This window comes from Xenopus laevis, chromosome 3L, assembly GCF_017654675.1.
Source record: "Xenopus laevis strain J_2021 chromosome 3L, Xenopus_laevis_v10.1, whole genome shotgun sequence".
NCBI lineage: Eukaryota > Metazoa > Chordata > Amphibia > Anura > Pipidae > Xenopus > Xenopus laevis.
The window spans coordinates 99966186-99986040 of NC_054375.1; the positions used below are offsets into that span (position 1 = coordinate 99966186).

Genomic DNA, 19855 nt, shown 5'->3' on the forward strand with positions numbered 1-19855 from the left:
CATACATAAGATTGATCTTTTTTTGCAGACTTTTCTTAAATGACTTGTTACTTTTGGAGAATCTGTAGCAGTGTTTTGCCTTACAGACTTGTTGCAGGCTTTTCAAGTACACGTTAGCAAAAAGTTCTACTTATATAATTATATATTATATGTTTAACTCAGTAACTACCCTGATTTAAATTAACCTGGTTTATATATACTTTGTATATATTATATGAAGTTTAAATTCACCTTAAAATAAACACAATATGATGTAGAATGTGATATTCTAAAAGACTTCCATACTGCCGAATTGCTGAGAAACTAATGCATCATAAAGAAGCATGTTCCCATTTCACAAGAACAGGATCCTCCTGGCAGAGTTATATGTGGCATTATTGAACTAGCCAGTAACATGATTGCATGTCAGGACATCCCCACTGACAAACCACAGGCAGATGTGAGTTCTAATAATAGTTCAGAATCACACTGTCATGCCTAAAGTGAGGTTTGAAATGCAATCTTTTTAGTTTAATCCAAATCCAGGCAATCCAACTAAATTGAGACCAATCTTAGAAAAGTGCATACAAATCTAAATGGAAACAAAAATAGAATACTTTCAGATCATTACTTTCAAGATACTTTCAATAGTTGCTGGCACATACACTAATAGGGCAGTTCTTCTTTAAAATAGCTAATCACATGGCCAGAAATGTGATTCTCAAAAGTAAATCAATATCTCCCCATTACTACCAATTGACCACTCCATGTTGTTTTCAGACACAGAGCCCTTTTCATATGAAAATTATATCTGTTTAACATTTGGCAGTGCAGTTGCTGCAGAATGGGAAAAAGCAGTGCCCTCTAGCAAATTTTTATTCTCTGCTTATTGACAACAAGAACAGAAAACTTATACTGGCTGATTTTAGGATCAACTTATTGTTTTGGCTGGCTTACTAGAAGATAAATAGGGGAGGGAATCTATTTATGGTTGCTTTGGCTATGGATTCTAGCAACAAGTTTAAAATACTAATTTGAAGACAATAAAAGGGGAAAATTAACAAAAAAAAAGGCTTACATTACCTGTGCTCACATTATACTAAATGGTAAATTTTAGGTAAGATTTTGTATACATATATATTTGCAATAAATGTAGAAAGTGGAGGCACTCACAGGTATTCGTACTTAAAGAGTTTATCGGATCATCACATATTCCCCCACATCAACGTGTTTCGGTTCCCTTAGAACCGTCGTCATTTATTGAATATATACTGGGAGCTGCACCCGGGACTTGATGGACATTTGGGTGAGTGCCGATACCCAACATGACTCATACATATATATACATACATATATATATATATACATACACACGTTAGTTGTGCCTTTGAGGGCATTGTTAATAAAATTTCTTTGTTCCTGCAAAGACCTGTGAGTGCGACTTCTATTTACAAATATTACTTTACTATTTTGTGGTCGGCACCCAGGCAGAATATACTGAACTATCTTGAGTGCCGGTAAGCGGTCTTCTATCTCTCTCTCTCTCTCTCTCTCTCTCTCTCTCTCTCTCTCTCTCTCTCTCTCTCTCTCTGAAGCACCAATTACAAGCACATGCAAATACAGATATAATTTGCCCACACATATACCTCTATACCTTTGTACACACAAAATAGTATTTTCTTTTGCATTCATAATAAGAATATTAGTTTGAATTCATTTCTCTTTAGCCTTCCAGTTGCAAGGACAGTGTTACCAACGGACTGATGCTGTCGAGACATTTAGGACAGAGTGTTAAGGTACAAATTCAAAATGAAGAGGAGAATGGATGACTAATGTACTAGTCAATGTATTTCACATATTTCCCACCTAATGTTTATTGCTTTAAAATAGACTTATAGTAAAACCTCTTAGCAGTGAATGAGGTTAATGACAGGCAAAGCAGCAGAAAGATGTGCTGACTATGTGCTAGATATAAGGATTGGAGAGATTTAAGGAAGATGCTATTCTCTGTATAACTACAAAGGCACTGACCTGGTTTCTCAATGGCTGTGTTTGTGATGGCCGCTCCCTGTGCCCATGACTCTCCCTGGTTATTGCAGAGGTCCCGGAATCTATATGCACAGATCCACCTGGGGTAGGCTAGAAGATGCAAGAGAATTATCTCCCACCTTATAAATTAGAAAATGTATTAGAAAATGAAACAAGAACAGAAAAGAACAAGTCAAATCAAAAAGATAAACCTAAAGGGCATACGTCACCCAGAAATATAAATCTGTATAAAGTCTTTTTCAAATAAACATGAAAAACATTTTCTTAGTAAAACATCCATACCAGTTATAAACTTTTTTTAAATCTCAGCTGTTAATACCATATTGTTTTTTTCGTTTACTCTTTGCCTCATAGCAATCACTTTCACATTACATTCCTCACGGTCTATAATTGCATAGCCTGTGCATGGACATGTGTATCAGGTCCTTCTATCTGGAACATATGCAAAATATTGGGATGATTCAAAGCTTGCCTTAAAGAGATACTGACACTAAACCTTTTTTATATCTATCATAACATTGCCTTTGCAATTTATTTATAATTTTTCCATGAAAAGTTTGCCCAACGCTTTTACATTACCGAAATGATCCCCATGTTTCTATATGAGGGGGCTGCCATACTTAAGCAGCCGTCTGTTAGCATTAGAAACTCTAAGTAATAATTGATCTTTTAAAGAGACCCTGTTGCCAACCTGGTACAAACAAAATATTTTGTTAATGTTATACTCAATAAGTGTTTTCTTTCACCAAAAACCACATGAAATGATGAGTAGATCCAGTAGATATAGGATTTGAAATTCCCAAATTAGTGAGCCTGTCAATAACATTATGGAGTTAAATTATGAGCAAACACCAAAATTTACTTTTGATTTCAGCAGTACATTCCTGGAGATCTACAGATCTTTTTGGCATACAGATTTTGTGTGAGGTTAGAAGTTGTCTTCATCCTGTGCTCAGTTGCATAGAGCAGGCTGGTGACAAGGTCTTTCAAATAGTATTCATTGACAATATGTTATGCTTTGGAAACAAACTATTTAATGCCTTTGCAAGGCTGTCAACATCTCTATGTTCTCGGTTTTGCATGTCAACAGAGAAAGCTAATTTCACCTTAAATTCCATTTATATCCCTTAAAAAGGCATACCAGTGCAGAATTCAAGCTGATGCACCAATAACCATCCAATATATTTCTTTGCTATTACAATGCAGCTTTATCTTATCTCCTCACAATATAAAAAAACAAGGAACATATTCTAGAAGAATAAGAAATATAAAAGTAGTATCTCTTATCCAGAGTTTATCCCTACTCACAATTGGCCTGCCAACCCAGTCGTAAACATAATCAAAGGTATATCCTTTTCTTTCGAACAGCTCTGAGAAAAGTGTCCGTAGGTAATCGTAATCCGGTTTCTCAAAGAAGTCTAGCCGTCTCACATATCGCAAGTAAGTAGCCATCTCCTCTGAAGAATAAAGAACGGAAAAGTGAAACATTTGTGTAATCTTGACCTAAATACTGTATTATTTTGATGTGTTTTGTGGAGTTTGACTTGCAACAACTGCGCTAATATATTCCTGGTTTTTCTTTAATGTAACATTTTTAAATATTCTTGACACTAAACGATCATTTCTGTCAGTATTGCTGTACCTACAAACAGAACCTTAAAGTATAGTGGAGATTGGGATGCAACAAGCAAAGGGCCCTGTATTAAGTTTCTACTTTTGACTTGGTCAGAAAAAAAGAGCCTATAAAGCAAACATATTTGGCACACTTTGTTGATACATATGATAAATCCTAAATCAGTAAGAAAATATCACTACTGATACCCAAGATCAACTGTAAAACTTCTTTTACATTGTGAGTTTACAAATATTTAGAACAAATCATTATATGAAATATAGTTTAGACATCAAAAATGTTAATTTATAATAGCCATGAATAACCCATAAAACATTTCCATGTTTAATTTCTTCACGGTGCTTACTGCTATTATTTGTGCCAAATGCTTTGTGTATTATATTAAATAAAACATTGGTAACTCAGTAACTTTTTAAAGAACTGCATCTTGAAGTGACAGTGCCCTTAAATGATTACCAGTTTTACCTAATGATTTTCATTCTATAAAAAGTGCTCCTCATAGTCAAATGGTTTCAAAAGAAAATAAAGAAATCAAAAAATATAAACACCAGTGCCATTCTGGCTAATGTGTATTCTCCCTCTGCTTTATTGGTTAGACATCTTCAAACATTCATATTCTCCAACACAGATATTAATACAAGATATAGTTATCAATAAAAGTAGCCAAATAAATGATAGCCCACAAGGGTAAAGTTTCATTACCTGGGCAGTTCTCACAAAGCACCTCAACAGGGGTGTTCCGTTTTGTATCTCCAATTTTTTGATAACGTTCCTTCAGTGTGTCTGCCTTTGAAAGATAGAAAAGATTTTGAAAATGAGAACATCTGAGATTCAAGGTTACATGGTTATTTTCACATGTATCCTTTAAGTAAAATAAAGCTAAAACGATATTAACATTCTGAACCAAAACTTGCCTGTGTTGCTTTCAATGCATACAGTAGTTATTCATTATATAACTAATGATAAGCCAAAGGTATTTGAGACACTGTGTAATAAATGAATTACGAACAGAATGGCAAATATAAACACTATAATTAATTCAATAGTAACAATAGAATATATAATAAGTTAAAACCGAGAAATGTTATTGTTTTATGAAAAATATATGTTCGTTTTGAATTTTAAAGTGAAATGCTGCACCATTTTTGCCTTAAGATTTCAGCTGCTCAACAGTTCAGGTCGCCTTTGTTGTATTTTTCATTTCAGAAAGGACCAAATGGGTGACAGGTCTGAACTGCAGTCAGGCCAGTTTAGAGCCCGGACTCTTGTAATATGGAGCCACGTTGTTATAATACTTGCATAATAAGTTATTGCTAGATCTGCAAGCCATGTGCAAGAGATTGCACCCCCATACCATTCCGGATGCTGGCTTTTGAACTTTGTGCTGATAAAAATTCTTAGGCTATGTCTTAAAGGAACAGTAACAACAAAAAATTAAAGTATTTTAAAGTAAAAAACTATAATGCAGTGTTGCCCTGTAATGGTAAAACTGGTGTGTTTGCTTCAGAAACACTACTTCTGTTTATTTAAATGGCAGCAACTATTCAAAGGCGAAAAGGCTCAGGTTACACAGCAGATAAGCTCTGTAGAAAATAATGGCGTTATCTGTTGTCCACTATTTAACCTGAGACAGCTATTTTAACAGAGAACAATTTTACCAGTGCATAGTAACAATACATTATATTTTCATTACTTTAAAACACTTTCATTTTTTGGTGTTACTGTTCCTTTAATATGACTTCATAAACTTTTTCACGAGTGATATTCCTGCAGTAAGCACCAACTATTTAGTTTTAAATATATATATATTTACCTTTAAACCTTGCCATGGCAAGCTTCCTCGCAGAAAATACATAAACATGTGCCCCAGAGCCTCCAAGTCATCTCTTCGACTTTGTTCTGAAAAAATAAAAAGATAGTGATTTCAATTCTGCAAGTATAGAAGAAAAAACGCTGTAGTAATTTATACACTGCTATTTAACAAATGTCTTACCCCCAAAATCCCATACAGTATAGCTCCAGGAGTTTTGTTAACCGATAATGTCCCTTTGAATATAGACGGTCAGAAGATAACACTACTGCTGCTTCATACCAAGACTAATCTGAAAGGATTTCCAGATCATCACGTTTTAATATTTTCTAAATCAGCAGTCTTGTTTCATGCCCTAAGCAACACATTTCATCTGACAACGCCATCCCCACAAACAACCTTTTAAAAGAACAGTAACAGCAAAAAATATGTTTTGAAGGAATGTCAATAAAATGTACTGTTGCCCTGTACTGGTAAAACTGGTGTGATTACTTCAGAAACACTACTATAGTTTATACAAACAAGCTGGGGGCAACCATTCAAGCACAGGATACACAGTAGATAAATAAATTCAGAAGGATCCCATTGTATACTACAGAGTTTATCTGTTATCTATGGTGTATCCTGTTTCTTTTCTTCTTTTTCAGCTTTGAATGGCTGCCCCTATGGATACACAGCAGCTTATTCATATAAACTATAGTAGTGTTTCTGAAGCAAATACACCAGTTTTACCAGTGTAGGGCAAAAGTACATGAAATGGTCATTCCTTTAAAAAAAACAATTATTTTAGTGTAACTGTTCCTTTAAGAGTCTTATCATTTTCTGGAATTGAAAAAAATAAAACTCTTATAAAGATCAATTAAAACGTGTTCTACGTCATCTATATTACTGTTCTGTATTACCTCTGTTTGAGATATCATTGTGTTTGCAGTAGCACGTCATTAGCTTGCTCTGGTTATCTCAAGTATCTATACTAAGAACATTTACAAACCTTTTCCCAGATGAGTATTTATGGACATATATCTAGCTGTTCCCGTCAGGCTCTTGTGTTCCCGGTAAGGTATGTGCTTTTTGGTTTCCGGGTCAATATACTCCTTGGCTAGTCCAAAGTCTATGATGTGGATTATGTGCTCCTTCTTATTTCCCTGGCGCCCTATGAGAAAGTTTTCTGGCTTAACATCTCTGTATATGAGGTTCTTGGAGTGTACATATTCCATCCTTGAAATCTGCATGTTAAAAGAGAGAACAGTTTCTTGGTCAGGAATTACGAATAGCAGCAATGAGAAATATCAGATTTTCTTTCAATATGCCAGAAAACATTTTGGGTGGAGATTCCCATTACTTGGGAGCTGTCATTATATAAATGACTAAAAAAATGTTTAATTAGTCTGTTTCACAAATAGTCTTTACTGTTTTTTTTGTTTTTTACAGGGCCGCAAACAGAAATCAGGGGACTCCATAATTTTTGGCTGGCAGGAGTTGCAGGTCCTCCCAAATAAGAAGACCATTTTGCATTCCATGATTCAGGACCGTAACTTTTGGGGAGCATTTTATCTTGGTTTTTAGGGCAAACATATTTATGCTGTATGTTCCTTACAGTTTTAACCTGCTCACTGATTCCAGCCTGAATCAGCAACTTGCTCACTTGCTCTGTGCTACTGACACACAGTTTTACAGTAGAAAAATAGGTTGTTAAATCAGGAAAAGGAAATTTAAGTACATAAATTTCCTTTTCACTCATGTCTAGGGAGACACAGAGACCGTGGGGACGTACCAAAGCACCCCCAAAGAAGGGAGGGAGAACTCCGACAGTCTAGGAAACTACTGCCTGGAGAACCTTCCTTCCGAAGGCTGCCGCTGCAGACATGTAGGTATTGAATTGATAAAATTTTGTGAATGTATGTAGGGAGGACCATGTAGCTGCCCTACACACCTGCTCAGCTGAAGCAGAATTTCTGTAAGCCCAAGAGGTTTCAGAGGGCTCTGGTGGAGTGAGCTCTAAGTTTAATGGGAGGCGTCCTCTTCCTCGCCAGGTAAGATCGTCTCACTGTCTCTTTAATCCAACGTGCAATGGTGGTTTTGGAGGCCGAAAGGCCTTTTCGAGCCCCTGAAGGTACAATGAAGAGAGAGTCTGTCTTCTGGATGGCCCTTGTGCGGGAGACGTTCGACTTGAGAGCTCTGACCACATCCAAGCAATGCAGGTTTGCTTCCTTGTAATTGGCTGGTTTGTTACTGAATGAAGGCAGAATGATCTCTGAGTTGATGTGGAAGGCAGAGACCACCTTGGGAAGAAAACTTGGGACAGTGCGAAGTACTGCCTTATCTTCGTGAAAAATCAGGAACGGTTCCACACAGGATAGTGCCCCCAGCTCCCATACTCGTCTGGCTGACGAGATTGCCACTAGGAATGCTGTTTTCCATGTCAGTATTTCCAAACCCACATCGCTAAGTGGTTCGAATGGAGGATCTAGAAGAGCCGACAATACTAAATTCAGGTCCCATGGTGGTATTGGGTATCTGAACGGAAGCGAGACACGAGCTATGCCTTGAAGGAATGTCCGAACATCTTCCTCTAGAGCTATCCTCTGCTGGAAAAGGACGGATAGATACCTGAGCTTTTAGGGAGCCGAGGCTGAGGCCTTTTTCTAGCCCTGCTTGAAGGAACTTTAGAATGCAGGGAAGTCTGAATTCCGCAAAGGTAACCTCCTGCGAGCTACACCAGGAGCGGTATGTTTCCCACACTCTGTGGTAAACCTTGGAAGTGACCGGTTTGATCATGGTTTGTATGGCGTCCTCTGAAAACCCTTTCTGTCTCAGTACTGCCACCTCAAGAGCCATCCCGTTAAGGCAAAGAGCTGAGGGTTGTGGTGAAAAACTAATCCTTGACATAATAGCTGAGGTGACCAAGGAAGAGTTATTGGAGGTTCCAAAGACAGATCAAGGAGAGCGGAGTACCATGACCTCCTGGGCCACAGTGGTGTAACGAGAATCGATGTGACTGGTTCTCTGGCGATTTTTCTTAACACCCGAGGTAGCATGGGAAGTGGAGGGAACACATACACCAGTCGAAAGTGCCAGGGCATTGTAATGGCATCTATGTCCACGGCCAGAGGGTCTCTGCTCCGTGCGAAGAATGTGGGCACCTTTTGTTTTTCCATGGTTGCCATTAGGTCGATCTGTGGCTGTCCCCACCTGTCTACTAGCATCTGAAATGCATCCTGGTGCAGTTCCCATTCTCCTGGGTCTAGCTGGTGACAGCTCAGAAAGTGGGCTTCCACGTTGTCCACTCCTGGAATGTGGATTGCGGATATCTGAGTGGTCGTTCTTTCTGCCCACTCCAGAATGAGAGCCACCTCTTGATTTGCTAGAGTGATTCTTGTGCCTCCCTGACGGTTGATATGTGCAACCACCGTGGCATTGTCGGACTGAATCCGGACAGCTTGATTTCTCAACATGTGATCCCATACAAGAAGTGCTTTGAGGATGGCTCGCAGTTCCAGAATGTTTATCGGTAAACTTGTCTTGCTTGGCGACCATCGACCCTGGGAGGATAGGCCTTGGAACGTTGCCCCCCAGCCTGTGAGGCTTGCGTCTGTGGTTTCTATCTGCCAAGAAGGTTCCTGGAAGTTGCTTCCTCGGCTGAGACGACTTGGGACTAACCACCAGTTCAAGGATTTCCTCATTACAGATGGGAGGGTTATCCTCTGGTGGAGCGATGTCTTGTTCCACAGCTTCAGTACAGCTGTCTGAAGTGGCCGGAGTCGAAATTGTGCAAATGGCACCGCTTCCATGGAAGAAACCATCAGTCCTAAGACTCTCATGCATGCCCGGACCACCGGAAACGTGGAGGACCTCAGAGATCTGACAGCTTCCTGAATCTTGGTCTGTTGTCTGGTGGCAGGAAAATCTGTTGCCGGGCTGTGTTGAATTGCAGAGCCAGGAAGAGCAAGGTCTGGCTGGGCATTGGTGAGGACTTTTCGAAGTTGTCCATCCGAACATCTGCAGACTCTGTATGGTCAATTGAACGTTGTGTTCCGCTATTTCCTTGGATCTGGCCTTGAGTAGAAGGTCGTCCAAGTAGGGCATTATGAACACCCCCCTCACCCGTAGAAATGCAGCCATGGCAGCCATTATCTTTGTGAATATCCTGGGTGCAGAGGACAGTCCAAAGGGCAGGGCCACAAACTGAAAGTGAAGGTTTCTGTAGGCGAACCTCAGGAACTTTTGATGTTGGGGGAATATCGGAACATGCAGGTAGGCATCTCGGATGTCCAGGGATGCTAGGAAGTCTCCTTGCTCCAGTGCCCTGATGACGGTGCAAACTGATTCCATCTTGAATCTGTGATATACTACCCACTTGTTCAGCTGTTTGAGGTCGAGGATGGGTCGAAAGGAGCCATCTTTCGTTGGTACAATAAAGAGGTTTGAATAAAAACCTTGAAATCTTTAATGAGGAGGAACTGGGACTATGACCCCGGTTTTGGTTAGTGAGTCTACGATGGATAGGAAGGCTCGCCTTTTTGTGCCTTGCACTGGCACTCTGGACATGAAAAAATGGCATGGGGGAACCTGGTGAAACTCCAATCGGTAACAAGTGGAGACTGCCTGCGTGACCCAGGGGTTATCTATTAGTTGAACCCAGATATCTGAAAAAACTGAAGTCTTCCCTCTATTCTTCCTACGTCTGGAGGATTTGTGGGGGCATAGTCAGGATGAAGAATTCTTGTTTACTGACATCTTGGGCTGAGGCTTACAATGTTGCCATGATGACTTCCCCTTGCTGGGAAACAAACTCTTGAAGGATGAGTGGGTGTTTGACGGTGGATAGGCCTTGTTGTGGCGAAAACTTTGGTTCCGAAAGGACTGTCCCTTCCTGAAGGAGAAAGCTGACTTGGCTCTTTGTTGAGGCAGGAGTGTGCTTTTGCCCCCAGTTGCTTGAGATATTAATTAGTCCAACTCATCCCCAAACAACTTGGAACCCTGAAAGGGGATTGATATTAGTGACTTTTTGGAACTGAGGTCCTCAAACCAGCCATAGCGCTCTGCGGGACGCTACTGAGAGAGCTGATGCTCTTGCGATGACTCATGCTGCATCAAGCGAGGCGTCCGCTAGGAATTGGTTGGCATCTTGGATGTAGGAGGCAAGTTGCACAATCTGGTCCCCCGACTCCCCTTCCTGTGCTATCTGAAGCAGGGAATTGGACCAGGTCTCGACCGCTCGGCTCACCCAGGCGGAAGCTAGGACAGGTCGTAGTGCCAAACCCACTGAAATGAAACTGGCCTTGAGTATGCCCTCCAGTTTCTTTTCAGCGGGGTCCTAAAAGGCAGAGGCATCCGGCACAGCCAGGGTAGTGGGCTTGGAAAGGCGCGAGACATGCGCATCCACCACCGGTGGTGTGCTCCACTTCTCGGGAACATTTCTTGGGAAAGGGGTACTGTTTGGTGAAGTGTTTGGTTACCTGGAACTTTCTGTCCGGGTTTTGCCACTCTTCCTGGACTATGGCCTGTAGCTGTTCGTGTGCAGGAAAACACACTGAGGTCTTGTGTTTTCTTTTAAACAGAGTATATTTTTTCTGAGCTGTATCCTCTTCTTGGATATCTATGGTCTCTAGTACTGCCCTTATGAAGCCCTCGACCCCAGGGGCTGCTTCAGCCACATCCTCATCTCCGAAGTCAGACGCATCACAAGAGGTAACTATTTCCCCCTCATTGACCTCCTCGTCAGAGGAAGGGAGTGTAGTGGATCCCTTAAGTGTATCCTTCAGGTTGTGTGATCGCTTGCGCTTGGTAGCGCCCGTTGGTTTGGCCGTCATTTGTGCCAGCATCTTGTCAATAGAGGTGGCTAGTTGGGGTATGCATTGCAGGCTGGAGAGTGATTGAGATAGTGAGACAGTCCATCCTGGTGCATCAGAGGTGCCTAGGGGAGCAGAGTCCCCTCTATGCGAAGGCCCAGGTTCAGAGGTCGCTGGGACTGTGAGGTCAGAGGCTGTAAAATTAGAAGCCTGTGCCTGGAGGGGGCTGCAAGCAGAGCATAGTGGATCTACTTGGCCCTCCCGGAACTTTGTGAGGCATTTTGAGCAGGCAAAAAACATGACTGACTGGTTAGAGAGACGCCCCCCCCTAGAAAAGAGTTCCCCCCTGCCTTCTGCCATGCGGAGAGACTGTTCAGAGAAACGCACGTTATCTCCAGGTACCTGAAGCCTAAGAGGCTGAAGGGTGAGAGGTAGGGCTGCAGTCTGAGCCTCCTTTTTTTTGAAAGGGGAAGCGCGCCGGAACAAAAGAAAAACAGCGGTTCATCTTCACAGAGGCAGGTGGGAGCTCTGGGGTGTGTCTCACCTGTCCGGTAGAGAGAGCGCTGATGCCGTGCATTCGGCCCTCCCTGGGAAACTTGTTGCCAGTGCGCCTGCCGCCATAGGATCTTGCCGTGCATTCGGGCTGAACGTTACCGGTCCGCGTTGGGGGCTAGCACAAATGAACAGGCTGGGCCTGACACGGCATCACCCCTGGTGCTGATGCTAATCATCAGCCGACGAGTCCTATCGTTGGGCCTTCCTAGGTCAGGTCCAACCTCCTGAAAGAGGACTGAAAAAAACGGACGCCCTCTGGGAATGACATGGGATAAAGGGAGAGTAGGAGGGCTGTCAGCTCTGATGTCATCAGTGTCCTCCTCCTGATGGGCGGGACCCTTTTAACCCCAGTGTCCCCCTAGACATGAGAGAAAATGCATTTATAAATTTGTCCATGAAAAATGGTAAGAAAAGAAAACTATTTGTGAAAAAGATTGATTAAGCATCCAGTACAGTTTGGAACATACTTAGGTCAATGACAGTTCCTTTTTAATGATTTGTTTGCTTGAAAAATGGGCGTGCTCAGGCCTGAAACATCGTTTTTTGTTGAAGATCTGAGCCACATGATACCAATAAAGACTGCCTCCCCAGGCTAGAATGTAAATCACCGGCGGGATGGCAGTCAGAGCACCTTGTTTTCCAAAGTCGCTGAAGTTTCCTCGTGAGGCAACTTCGGAAAACAAATCGCTCCGAGTGCCATCCCGCCGGTGATTTACATTCTAGCCGGTGGGCTACCTCAACCATTACTACTGAAGCCAGTTGATGAGTGGAAAACTTGTAACGGGTAACTGATTACTCTAAAAGAAGAAGATTGGTGAATGCTGACTAATAGCATACTTAAATATGGCATAACGTGTGTTTTTCAACCATGTAAACTAGAAGCTGCATCACTACAAAATATATTATTATACAGGTTACAGAAGCACTTTTGCATTAACAACTAATTCTTAATGCACAAGAGCTAACAAATGATAGAGGTCTTAATTACCAGTTGGATTGCAATCATCAGCACAGTCTTCAACGTGAATGTCCGGTCGCACAGGTCAAACAAATCTTCCAAACTTGGGCCTAACAGTTCCAGTACCATGGCGTTGTACTTTCCGCAAGGTCCAAAGTAAAATACTTGAGGAAGCCCTTCAGCTAGAGTACAATTACAGAGGGGAAATATAATGTGCCTCATTAGGTTCCAATTATAACTCCCTCTACCCCAAATATAGAAATCCTATATTTTGTTTACACAGAGGATTCAATTAACAGATTAATTTGTGTGCATTTTCATATCTTAAATATATGCAGGCCCGACTCCTAACATGGAAGATATAGATGAACTTGTGCTCATAATTCTAACTTTAGTTTTGCTTATTGATGTATTTTTCATATGGATATGGATTATCCATGACATCTTTCATATGCAAAAACCACTTCAATAATCTTTTTTTTAACAGTGTCCCCTGGTGAGCATTTGAATTTGATGGTCAAAATTGCCTGAAGAAAGTCCCCCCTAAAAAGGTCAAGGAGGCAAATGAATTTCAAATGAATATTGTGACTACCTTAGAGTACAATTTGTGAATGAACAAAACTTAATATAAAAATTGTAACCGATTAGGAGAATAATGTACTTTGAGCAAACACTTTCTCTACTGTTCTCTAGAAACTCTGTAAAAGTAGCGATGTGCGGGCTGACCCGAAGCCAGTGGGTTGGGCAGGTTCAGCCCGACTTCCGCACAAAGTGTGCGACCTTCTAGTGGGCAACTTCCACCTAGATGTGCTCCTTTTGTATTTACTGGCGACACCGTGCCCCATCCCCTTCCATGATGCCACAGTGGGGCAGGTGCAGGTATATAAATAGGAGAGTGCAGAAGCTCCCTGTCTCTACTGTAAGGATAATGCAGTAAACTACAAAATTGCAAAAATATATTGTTCCCAATCATAAAGTTAAAAATGGAGTTAAAAATAGTATATATTCTCCAAATATATCAGGTACTATAAAATTATGAAGATAAATATGTCTGAAAAGGTAGAAAAAACACTCCATCATTTTACAGTAAAGGCAACAGAACATTCTCTAACATTTTCAAATAGCTATGGTGTATTTAAAAGGGCAGTATAACCATCTTGTACAACATTAGTTTAATGGAGAGGGTTTGTGCAGAACATACTTTTTTCCTATTATTGTAATTAAAAAAATCATGGGTTTTGCAATTTTTTTTTAGCTAAATAGGGAAATTCAAGCTATTCGTCCCAGGTAGATAATTAGATAATTAATGCACAGATAATTCCCCTGCATACTGTAACTTCTGTTTATCTGTGCACTAGTAAGATAATTAAATGCTTTGCAAGAATCAAACATGGAGTAGCGTCAGGTTAGGGATAAGCAGAGCAAGATTGCTTGTGGATTGGTAATCTATGTATGCCACAAGACCTGGGAAGTAAAGGTGGCCATACACGAGCCGATAAAAGCTGCCCAGACAGACCACGTCGGCAGCTTATTGGCCTGTGTGTGGGGCCCTTCGATGGGATTCCCCGATCAATATCTGTCTGAGAGTCAGGTCAGATGTTGATTGGGCAAGGGTAAAAATCCTGTCAGATCGCGCACAGCATCTGTTCACTGATGCAGTCCCACAATTCGACTGTCCGTTATGATCCAATTGTTGGGCCCTAGGTGGGCATATAGGGGAGAGATCTGCTCGTTTGGCGACATTGCCAAACAAGTAAATCTCTCTGTAAGGATCATAGAACAGTTCAAATTTCTCCTTGTTGCCCTATTTATCTTTAGAAACAACAAACACCATAGAATTTTCATAATTAAAATAAAAGGCAAAATGAATACTGAGTACTATCCATTGAAGTTATGTTGAACATGTTTAAAAGTTACATTTTAAAAATACCAGACATATTTACTACATGTCCTAAAGACACAAGTATCTGGTACCAACATACGTAGCCACATTCCCATTTACTGCTACTAGTATTATAGATTCTATTCTAAGATGCACACACAACTTATAATTCTATATATACAATGCTGTATAAAATATAATACACAAGAACTAGGGATGCACCGAATCCACTATTTTGGATTCGGCCAAACCCCCGAATCCTTCACGAAAGATTCGGCCGAATACCGAACCAAATTCTAATTTGCATATGCAAATTAGGGATGTGAAGAGGAAAACTTTTTCTTCCTTTTTTGTGACAAAAAGTCACACGATTTCCCTCTCGCCCTTAATTTGCATATGCTAATTAGGATTCAGTTCGGCCAGGCAGAAGGATTTGGCCGAACAGAATCCTACTGAAAAAGGCCGAATCCCGAAACGAATCCTGGATTCTGTGCATCCCTAACAAGAACCATGAATATCCTGTAAATTATATCCTTATAAACAGTGCTTAGTGATGTCACCAGTTATAATCGGAGCTTAGCGATGTAATTTCTGTCACATGACTCACTCAAACTTGTGTATTATAATGAAGTACCCCCTGTTGCAAAATATAAGAATATTAGAAGTCACCTAGGAGTTCCATGACCTGAATAAAAATATTTGCCCTTGTGTTTTTATATGGTCATGGAACTCCTCAGTAACTTATAATATACTTATATTTTACAATAGGGGTACTTTATTTACTATATTAATAGAAGAAAATTTAATTTCAAGACACATTGTGTAATAAAAAACCTGGATGCTAAGAATGGTTGGGGACAGTACCTATATTGCCAAGCTGCTTGTAAAATCGATATTCCAAATGAAGTTGTGGTGCGCGAGACTTGATGGGTTCCTGCAAAGAACATTATATTTTTAAACAGATTAAAATCCGTATCATTTGAAAACACAGTTATTTCAATAGGGGTTGTTAAGGGGAAATAATACGAACTGTACAAGCTTTCTTAAAATATTCAAAAATAGGACATGCTAATATTTGGCCGTTTTCTTTACACAGGTGTCTTTATATTCACTTGCATAGCATTATAGCCAATTTAAATAGGTACATAATTAATGGTGGTCAAACATGGACAGATTTCAGCTGCCAATTGGGCTCCTTCAGTCAGAGTATGGGATACTACGAATGGCCTACACAACCGATATCTGACCACAGCCAGTTTGTAAAAAGTCTATACTATTTGGCTACTGGACCACTATGCTAAAAATCATCTATGCAAGCGACATCTTTATCCACTAAAGTTTACATAGTAAAAGGTGGCCATACATGGGCAGATTTTATCTGCCAATTTGGCTTCATCAGACCGAGTTGGCAGCATATCTGCTCATCTATGGGCAGTACAACAGGACTACTCAACCAATATCTGTCTGAAAATCAGGCAGATATAAATTAGGCAGGTTTGGAAACCTTGTAGGGCAGTCCTCCCTCCAAGAGCCTTTTTTCCCCCCAATGCTGTGATTCGATCAAACAATTGGATCAGCCAGAGATTGCCCACCTGGTCCAGTTGCTTTAAGGTGGCCATAGACGTTGGGTGTGTGTATGGTGGGAAATGAGCTGACCGATATTGGCAGAAGACTTGGATATCGGTCTGCTCATCGATCAGGCTGAACGGAAAATGTTGATCTGTGCCTTTGAAGGTACCCCATTGTTATCGCTGAATCATCAGATACAGGTAGAATTCTATTCTATCTGACGATTCAGCTCTACACATGTGTATTGAAAGGTCTTTTCCAAGAAAGATCGTAATTGTTACGTATGGCCAAAATTATTTCATTTTGCATTATTTAAGCAAAATGATAATTGGAGAAGGGTCTGCAAAGCACTGTGTCTAGAGACTACATGTAGCACATGGAAGGTGGGCCACTTCAATATATTGCAGAATAACATTTAAGCCAGTGTCTTTCTGATACAGTAAAAACAAATCTATAGTTATTTTTAGACACTGAGCAAAGTTCTGAGCTCTGAACAAAGGATACTGCGGAAGAGGAAGACAGTGGGGGAAATATATAACCTAGGGGAATTAACCCTTTAAACTTACCAGTTTAATTGCCACATATTCATTGGTATAAAGATTTTTGCCTGAAAAAGAAAACAATGAAACAATATTAGATACAATGTCTTTACATATCATACAAACATTATGTTACACACCCTTCCAAGATTTATCAAATATTTTTATACTCAGAAAACATCACAGTTCAGATTAAAGGCAGGCCTGGTTACTGCAAAATGTCCTTATGGTTGGTTAATGTTAAGCTGGTTATACATGGGCAGATAAATTATTGGCATGTGTATTGGTCCCTCCAGACCAATGTCTAACCAAAAACAGTTACCAAAGCATGTTAGGAAATGCAGTCAGGTAAGAACTACATTGCCACTTTGATATGGTCCTCTGCAGACAGGTTTGCCTAGGATCCCACCATTTCTTTTTTTTTCCCCTTACAAATCATATTTTTCTCAAAAAAGTGTTTTTGTTTCTCTAAAACTCTAAAAATGTGAGATTTATTAAGTGTAAAAACTACAAATAACTCGAATACAAAACTTTGTAAAGGGGAGGAGGCTGTCAGGAATGGTTCCACTGATAGAGGAGTTCTGACCTATACTATATCTATGCCTTGCCTATAGTGGACTTTCAGTTAAAATGCTCAGAGTGTGCCTGCATCCGGGCCAATACAGTGTTTCCGGGTGCAAGCAAGGAAGAATGCGGATGCCACTGTAGAAGCTGATTCTTGGCATGCGTTTTTCTGCAGAATGAGAATCAGTCCAATGTGGCATTAGCCTTATGCCCTTTTTTACAGCCACTGCCATTAACACCTTGCTTTAAATCACCAATAAATAGCTCTTTACACAAAAATACATAATAATTGTCATTTTCTTTAATAACAAGAGTGTTGTTCCTCCCATTGAAAATGCAACTTCTTAAATTCAAATATGAAACTAAATGTGCTTCTGAAGCATTTTTTTGCATTGCCAAACACTGGGGATTAAGCATGGTCACCCAAGACCCACAATAATATTTGGAATCCGTTAAACACCTGTATTACATGGGAAAAAAATTGTGTTGGCTACAAATAAATTTTCCATAGACTGCAAAAAAATATTTTAGGAAAACAAACTGGGGAAAAACAAAAAAAAATTATCTTGTTTTCAGTTGTACACACAAAAGAAACACTGCAGTGTATATATTTTATACAGTAATATAATTCTACAAGGTTTGGGCCAGTCTAATTAATTCCTGATGAAACTGACAACAGTGTGTGCGAATATGAGCGAGCCCTTAGATCGCAAGCTCCACTGGGGCAGGGACAGATGTAAATGATGTATATTCCCTGTAAAGCACTGTGGAATACGTCAGCCCTATATAAAGGATAATAATAATTGAAAGACACCCAGAGAATATGCACAAATTGTTACCAAACTAGACATGGGCATCAACAAACACTGCTGCTAAGGAGACACTATAAAAAGAAACCACACACTTGTGAGCATGTGAAAAAGTCAGTTTGCTTGTACTAATGCTGACAACACATCCTATTTCTTCATTTTCTTCCGGCTAGATATTAGGACAAGCTGCCCACACACATCATAATGGCCAAAATGCACTAATCCTAATGATCAGAAGATAGTACTAGAATAGCATATATAATAGTGATTGCAGTTCTTGGTACATGCCATGCACCACATCAGGTCACTGATCAGCCTAGCTTTAAATATGATCAATAACGTTTGACTTAAACGGTTTGCATGGAGCTCAATACAAGCAACAGTGTACAGTTTGGTCATGAGTTGTGTAGTCAGTTCAAAGTTTTAGGCCAGGTCTTTAAAGGAGACAAAGCAGAAAAACACCAAAAAAAATCCTTAAAGGAACAGTAGCACCAAAAAATGTTATTGTTTAAAAGGAATGAAAATATATGTACTGTTGCTCTACACTGGTAAAACTGGTGTGTTTTCTTCAGAAAGACTACAATTGTTTATATAAACAAGCTGCTGTGTAGCCATGGGGGCAGCCATTCAAGCACAGGACAGAGTAGATAACAGATAAGTAGAAGAATCTCATTATACACTAAATAGCTTATCTGTTATCTGCTGTGTATTCTTTGCCTCTTCTCCTTTTTTCCAGCTTGAATGGCTGCCCCCATGGCTACACAGCAGCTTGTTTATATGAACTATAGTAGTCTTTATGAAGCAAAACACACCAGTTTTACCAGTGCAGAGCAACAGTACATTATGTTTTTGTTACTTTAAAACACTTACATTTTTTTGGCGTTACCGTCCCTTTAAATACATTGAGGGTGTTTCTATAGAAAATTACACTAAATTACTGGACAGTGCTGCAGACGGTATTGATTGTCTGACACTCTTCTTGCTGAAAGAATGAAAGGTACTTATGTCATTATGTCTAAGACAACTCTGTAGAAACCTTGTAAGGACAGCTACATTTCGGGGCCGATTCACTAACTTCGAGTGAAGGATTCGAAGTTAAAAAACTTCGAATTTCAAAGGTTTTTTTGGGCGACTTCGACCATCGAATGGGCTACTTCGACCTTCGACTTCGAATCGAAGGATTCGAAGTAAAAATCGTTTGACTATTCGACCATTCGATAGTCGAAGTACTGTCTCTTTAAAAAATTTCGACCCCCTAGTTCGCCATCTAAAAGATACCGAAGTCAATGCTAGCCTATGGGGAAGGTCCCCATAGGCTTGGCTAACTTTTTTTGATCGAAGGATATTCCTTCGATCGTTGGATTTAAATCCTTCGAATCGTTCCATTCGAAGGATTTAATTGTTAGATCGAAGGAATTATACATTCATCATATATACAAGTGATTTTACACAGTGCAGCATGGAGCTAAAGTGACGCGCGCTATATTCTAATTTCACTTTAGCACAGCTCAGTAAATGTACCCTTTGTTCCTCAATTTATCATCATCACACCAGTGATATTTCCGGTATGAATATCTATTTTATGAGGCTGCACTGAACACAAGAGACAAGTAGGGCTTTATTTAGACATCAGAATACATTTTATCTCCACAGTATTAACCACTATAGAACACAAACTGCAGACTGTGTATGGTTAGACACTTACAGGCATGCTAC

The 19855-nt window shown here is 40.1% G+C and overlaps 1 protein-coding gene across 5 annotated transcripts in view; it reads right to left on the reverse strand.

Moving 5' to 3' along the window:
- csnk1g1.L (casein kinase 1 gamma 1 L homeolog) overlaps positions 1 to 19855 on the reverse strand; it is a 51629-nt gene that overhangs the window by 13389 nt on the left and 18385 nt on the right. For all 5 annotated transcript variants that reach the window (XM_041586702.1, XM_041586701.1, XM_018252954.2 and 2 more), the window contains 8 exons: positions 16794 to 16834; positions 15523 to 15592; positions 12807 to 12958; positions 6463 to 6697; positions 5475 to 5560; positions 4364 to 4448; positions 3337 to 3485; positions 2011 to 2118 (listed from right to left, as the gene is read on the reverse strand). In XM_041586702.1, coding sequence (XP_041442636.1) covers positions 2011 to 2118; positions 3337 to 3485; positions 4364 to 4448; positions 5475 to 5560; positions 6463 to 6697; positions 12807 to 12958; positions 15523 to 15592; positions 16794 to 16834 — 926 coding nt within the window. The remainder of the gene's footprint in view (positions 1 to 2010; positions 2119 to 3336; positions 3486 to 4363; positions 4449 to 5474; positions 5561 to 6462; positions 6698 to 12806; positions 12959 to 15522; positions 15593 to 16793; positions 16835 to 19855) is intronic.